Source organism: Centruroides sculpturatus, unplaced genomic scaffold (assembly GCF_000671375.1).
Source record: "Centruroides sculpturatus isolate CEXI.00-Female unplaced genomic scaffold, Cexi_2.0 scaffold275, whole genome shotgun sequence".
Classification (NCBI taxonomy): Eukaryota; Metazoa; Arthropoda; class Arachnida; order Scorpiones; family Buthidae; genus Centruroides; species Centruroides sculpturatus.
This window is the reverse complement of record NW_019384477.1, coordinates 269,725-276,277: the sequence shown is the minus strand read 5'-3', so window position 1 is coordinate 276,277 and position 6,553 is coordinate 269,725. Positions and strand designations below refer to the sequence as shown.

General features: G+C 29.9%; 1 protein-coding gene across 3 annotated transcripts in view; it reads right to left on the bottom strand.

The window, feature by feature from the left end:
• Positions 1–6,553, bottom strand: part of LOC111621356 (enoyl-CoA delta isomerase 2, mitochondrial-like) — a 52,259-nt gene that overhangs the window by 11,627 nt on the left and 34,079 nt on the right. For all 3 annotated transcript variants that reach the window (XM_023363460.1, XM_023363462.1, XM_023363461.1), the window contains exon 7: positions 1,829–1,949. In XM_023363460.1, the coding sequence (XP_023219228.1) occupies positions 1,829–1,949 (121 nt within the window). The remainder of the gene's footprint in view (positions 1–1,828; positions 1,950–6,553) is intronic.

Here is a 6,553-nt window from a genome sequence, read left to right as displayed (position 1 = left end):
CAAAGTAAAATAGGGAAATAGTTTAATGTAATAATTATTTAAATTATATTTGTTACTTATTTATTAAATATCTATACAATGTATTGATTTTGAAATTATCTATTTTTTGTTCAATTAAGAATTGTTCATAATATAGAATATTTCAAAAAGGACAATGCTTTTTAAAATATTTGTGGTAATAATTCATTCTTTTAAATATTATCCGATCTTGGACACCCAAGAAGTTCAATGTCTAAATAACTGTAGCTCAAATTTTTAAAAATATTTTTTTTCTATCTATCCACCTTTAAATAAAAATAATTCTTTATACGTTGAGAAATAATTTGATAAGTTTTGTAAAATACTATGATCGATCCGTCTATGTTGAAGACAAAGATGGAAAAGCGCTTTTAACCCCAACTGATATAATGGGCCATTGGAAAAAATATATTGTATATCTCTATGGAGAGAATACCAAACCTAAATAGTTAAAATTGGAAAAATCTTCTCAAATAGCTAATGATGAAAGAGGACCTATTATCATGAAAGATGAAGTTGGATTGGCAATTAAAGAATTGAAAAACAAAAAGTCAGAAGGAGTAGATGAAATACCAGCTGAATTTCTAAACGGGTTAGGCAAGGAAGGAATCGAGAAAATAACAGACTTATGCAATCTCATATATAAAACAGGAGAATGACCTGAAGACTTTGCTCAAAGTATTTTGATACCTATACCAAAGAAAGCAAAAGGTAAAAAGTGTAGTGATTTTAGAACAATTAGTTTAATTTCATATGCCTCAAAAATCCTTCTTAAAACCATTAACAGAAGACTCTACAACAAGGCTGAAACATTTCTATGTGAAGAACAATTTGGATTCAGAAAAGGAAAAGGAACAAGGGATGCCATTGGCCTCTTGAGAANAACAGGTATTTGACCAAAATGGTCGATATATACTCATAATTCAATAAAATATTTATTTATTATAAAAATATTGTGTTTTTTTCCACGAAAAAAAACCGAAATTACTTTCCAAACAACCCAATATTTCTTATATTCCAGTACAATTAAATCCAGTTACAATTATTACAGCAGACATGATTTATAGCCTGGTGCATGTTTTTGTTCACACCTTGTATAATTTTTTGTCTGGCTGATTAAAAGTATTAAGTGTTTTTGTTTTCTTTTGTTTTATGTTTTCTGTCTAATTTCAATGAGAGTAGAGCTATTAAAGTTAATAATCAAGGCGTATTTCATCATAAAATGCTAAAAAATTATTTTTTGGTTCATAATATTTAATTTTATAAAATGTTTTTTATTCAGTTAAAATACTCAANTGGTTCATAATATTTAATTTTATAAAATTATGTTATGAATTAATCATTATATAATTTTAGAAATTACATTATATTTTTTTAAATCATATTTTATTAACAAAGATAAGAATAAACTTTTCCATTTGTTTTTAAAATTTATGCTTAAATAATTAATGTTTTTGTATAAAGAAATAAAAAATTATTACATGATTAATTTCTTAGTATAATAAAAAATCATTGTTAGAAAGAGTATAGAATAACTATATTAATGTTTAATAAAAATGAAATAAGAAAATTAACAATGTAATAATAATTCATAATGTTTTTTAATTCTAGAAACTACATTGTTATTTCTAATTCTAGAAATTTAAACAAGTGAGAAATCCAATATCATAAATATTGGATTTCTTACTCAGTTTAAACTTATTCTTAAAAAATACATTATTATTTAATTAATTATATAAACAATTTAATACTGTTTATATAAATGAGTATATTTTAAAAAATATAAAATTTTAGGATAATAAAAAATTACATTATCTGCAGCATAAACTACATCGCACAAACCCAAAAGAGTTACAGATATTCCAACAGCTGGTCCATTAACTGCAGCAATTAAAGGTTTAGGAAAATCAATAAAAGCATCCACAAATCTCCTGAAAATAAAAACAGACATTTATTTGTTTATTTAAATTAACAATTGTAGTAATTAATAAACTTCAATCTATCATAAATTTGGCAACATAAAAATATAATATAGATTCAGCTACTTTCAGATATTTAATTTTAATTGCATGAATTTTAATATTTATACTCATGTCAAAAAAAATAAGCAAAATCACTAATTTTGCCTGTATCTCAGTCAGGGTTGCCAGATTGGCTTTTTTGACACCAAATTTGCGAAATTTGGCCTTTTTTCAGTTTGAGTGGTGTGGCAAAATTTTGTTTGGCTTTTTGGCTTTTATAGATTTTAATTTGGCAACACTAAAATAAGAAATTTTGCTACTCATTACCTGCATGCCTACCTAGTAACTATTCACCTACACCATACCTAAAGTGATTATAAAATCGTTCTCAAAGTTATTTTATTTTTTATTTTCATTTATAATTATGCCTAAGTGGAAATTGACATATGGCAATAACAGAAAATATAATGATAAATGGAAGGATAAATTTCCTTGGATTAAAAAGCAACTGGTGATTCTGAATCTGCATATTGCAAATTATGTAGGTGTACCATAGTCCCAAGATTCAAACCATGACAACCATTTGTCGTAGTCCTTTCAAACCATGACAAATCAGAAAAGCACAAGAAAAATACTCCATCTACATATCAAATGATTCTTCCTGTCACAAAAACCAGCAAGACAGTTGATGAAAAAGTTAAGGAAGCCAAGTTACAGCTTTCAGTAAGTATAGCTTGCCATAGTGCAATAAGAATAATCGATCACCTTGGTGAGATTATTGTGAAACATGGATGTGGAAGTACTGTAGGCAAGATCAAATTGCACAGAACTAAATGTCTAATTCTGCTGAAAAATGTAATTTCACCTGTTTTGAAATCTGAACTTTTTGAAGACTTAAAAAATAAAAGGCATGTAATTATTATGGATGAGTCAACTGATGTTTCTGTTAGGTGTAAGGTCTTTTATCATTTAACTTCTAACGATAAGCCAATGATAATTAGTTCGTTCACAGCGCAGGATAGGATGACAAATTTTACATACCACCAAGCAATGTCTTCAAAATACTTTATTAAAGTTATTATTAAGGACATAAATCACAAAGTAAGAAAACGAAACCGAAACTAACTAAAAAACGGGGATATCAATCTTTAAAAAACGGGACGAGATCTCGCACTCTTCTCGCAAGCACTATCGTTGAGGAGTTGTTGATAAACACGGACGTCTAACATCCCCCACTAACTCCGAACACGATGAATGCATATTTAAAGCACATCTATGAGTTTCAAATCGAGGTCTTGGCAGAGGCTTTGTAAAAATGTCAGCAACCATTTCTTGCGTTGGACAATACACAACTTCAATTATGTTCTTTCTTTGTAGATCTCTGATGTGATGATACTTTGTGTCTGTGTGTTTTAGTCTTGAATTGTGTTTTTCACTTTGTGAAAGTTTTATTGTTGCTTGATTATCTTCTATAATTTTGACTGGCAGATTTTGTTTAGTTCAAATTCTTCTGTCAGACGTAAAACCCATAGTAGTTCTTGCGTAGAACTTGCTAAAGAAACATATTCAGCTTCTGTTGAGGATAGAGCTACACAGTTTTGTTTCCTTGATTTCCATGATATGCAATTTTCTCCAAGGTATATCACGTTTCCTGATGTTGATTTTCTGTCTTGTCTGTCTTGAGCCCAATCAGCATCACAGTAGACCTTTAGAACAGGTTTTTCAGTTGATGAAATTTGTAGTTGCAGATATTTTGTTGATTTAAGATAGCATATAATTCGCTTAACAGAATTCCAATCTCGCTGTCTTGGATTTTCACATCTTCTGCTAAGAATGTGTGTTGAAGCTGCTATATCTGGTCTTGTAACAGTTGAAATATATAAGAGAGCCCCCACTGCCTGCCTATATTTTGTTTTATTTTGAAGCAGGTCTTCTTCTCCTTGTAGTCTGTAATAGTCTGTTTCCATTGGAGTAGAAACTGGTTTTGCATCTTGCAAATTAAACTTCTGTACGAGCTCTTCTATTTTACTTTGTTGACTTAACAAAAAACTTCCATCTTTCTTTCTTTTTACTTCTATTCCCAAGTAAAACTTTACTTCTCCTAGATTTGTAATATCATAGTTTTCTTTAAGAATTTTTACTATTTTANAACAGTTGAAATATATAAGAGAGCCCCCACTGCCTGCCTATATTTTGTGTTATTTTGAAGTAGGTCTTCTTCTCCTTGTAGTTTGTAATAGTCTGTTTCCATTGGAGTAGAAACTGGTTTTGCTTCTTGCAAATTAAACTTCTGTACAAGCTCTTCTATTTTATTTTGTTGACTTAACAAAAAAACTTCCATCTTTCTTTCTTTTTACTTCTATTCCCAAGTAAAACTTTACTTCTCCTAGATTTGTATATCATAGTTTTCTTCAAGAATTTTTACTATTTTACTAATGCTTATTTCACTTTTTGCACTAATCAAAATATCATCCACATATAGCACACAATATACAATATCTTTCCCTTTACCCTTGGTAAACAAACAGATGTCAGCTTTGCTTTGTTTAAAACCTTGATTAATTAGAGTTGTTGCTATTGCCTCATTCCATGCTTTGGCAGCTTGTTTAAGACCATAAATAGCCTTTTGTAGCTTGCATACTTTTCCTTCTTTTCCTTTTTCTTCAAATCCTATAGGTTGTGTCATGTAAACATCTTCATTTAATTTTCCATTTAAAAATGCAGTTTTAACATCAACATGATGTACTTTCATTCCTTTATATGCAGCTGCAGCTAAAACTGCTCTAATAGTTGTATGTTTAACAACTGGTGCAAATGTTTCATCAAAGTCAGTTCCAAATCTTTGATCATAGCCTTTTGCTACTAATCTTGCTTTGCATTTTGTTTCTCTTCCATTTTCATCATACTTTGTCTTGAAAACCCACTTACATCCTATTGCTCTTTTATCTTGTGGTAAATCAACTAATTTCCAAGTTTCCTTTTCTTTTAGGGAATTAATTTCTTCACTCATTGCTTTTTCCCATTTTAGCTTTTCTTCCTTTGGTAATTCCAATATATCTTCAAATGACTTTGGATCTCTATGTGGAATTTTAACTTCAGCTTTGAATGTCAGTTTTTCTGGAGGTATACCTTTGGTTGATCTTTCAGACCTTCTTAGTGGAATTTCTGATTCTGTTTCTTCTTCTGTTTGCATTTCTACAGACTCTGTTTCTTCTTCTGAGTCTTGCTCTTCTGGAAAACTTTCATTAACATGGAAAAATTGGAAGGCATCTTTAGTATTCCATAGTTTATGTTTTCCTTTATTTTCTTTTCCTGTATTCATTTCTAGGAATTTTACTGATCTGCTTATTATTACATTTCTATCACCTGTGTAAATCCTGTATCCCTTACTTCTCATATCATACCCTACAAATATACCTTCAATGGCTTTTTCATCTAATTTTCTTCTTTTATGCTTATTTATGTAGGCATATGCTTTACATCCAAAAACTTTAAGATGGTTTAGGTTGGGCTTTCTTTTGTTCCACAACTCATATGGTGTTTTATTTATTATTTTAGTAGGTAATCTGTTCTGCAAATAATTTGCAGTTATTACTGCTTCTCCCCAAAAGGATTTTTCAAGATTTGCATTTATTATCATAGCTCGTGCCATTTCTATGAGAGATCTGTTCTTTCTTTCTGCAACACCATTTTGTGCAGGAGAATAAGGTATTGTAGTTTGATGAGTGATTCCTTGTTTTGTTAAATATTCTTCAACATTTTTATTACAGTATTCACCACCGTTATCTGATCTTAGTGTGTTGATTTTTCTTCTAAATTTATTTGTAGTAGAAGCTACAAATTCTTTCAGTTTTGTAAGAACTTCATCTTTGCTTTCAATTAGATATACCATAGTAAATCTAGAAAAGTCATCTACAAATGTAAGGAAGTATCTCTTTCCTCCTATACTATTTACTTGCATTGGACCACATATGTCACTATGGACCAATTCCAATGGCTCTTTAGCTCTGTAAGTAGACTTCTTTGGATATGGCAATTCAGTGAGCTTTGCTTTAATGCATATTGGACATTGTAAATCATGTTTACAATTATGCAACTTTATTCCCTCTACTAAGTTTTCTCTTTCCATTTGTTTCATTGTGTCATAATTTCTGTGACCTAGTCTTTGGTGCCATTTAAGTATGCAATTTTTATTTGTACAATTTTGCATTAATTGAGCACTGTTTACTCGCTCTTGCTTATTTGTTGCAGCAATTAACTTGTAAATACTATCTGTGGCAATGCCTGTAGCAATTAACTCATCATCTTTCTCTATGGTGCATACATTATTTTCAAATTTAACTAAGCAGCCTCTATCAGTTATGGCTTTTACTGAGAGTAAATTTCCACCTAACTCTGGAACATAAAGTACATTTTCTAAGAGAATTTCTTCTTCATTTCCATGAAGTGTTCTGACCTTTATACATCCTTCACCTATGCCATGTGATTTCAGCTTTGCTCCATTGGCAATGGTGATAGAGTTGCCTTTTTGCTTGTTAAGTTTTTTGAAAAATTTTAAGTTTCCTGTCATATGA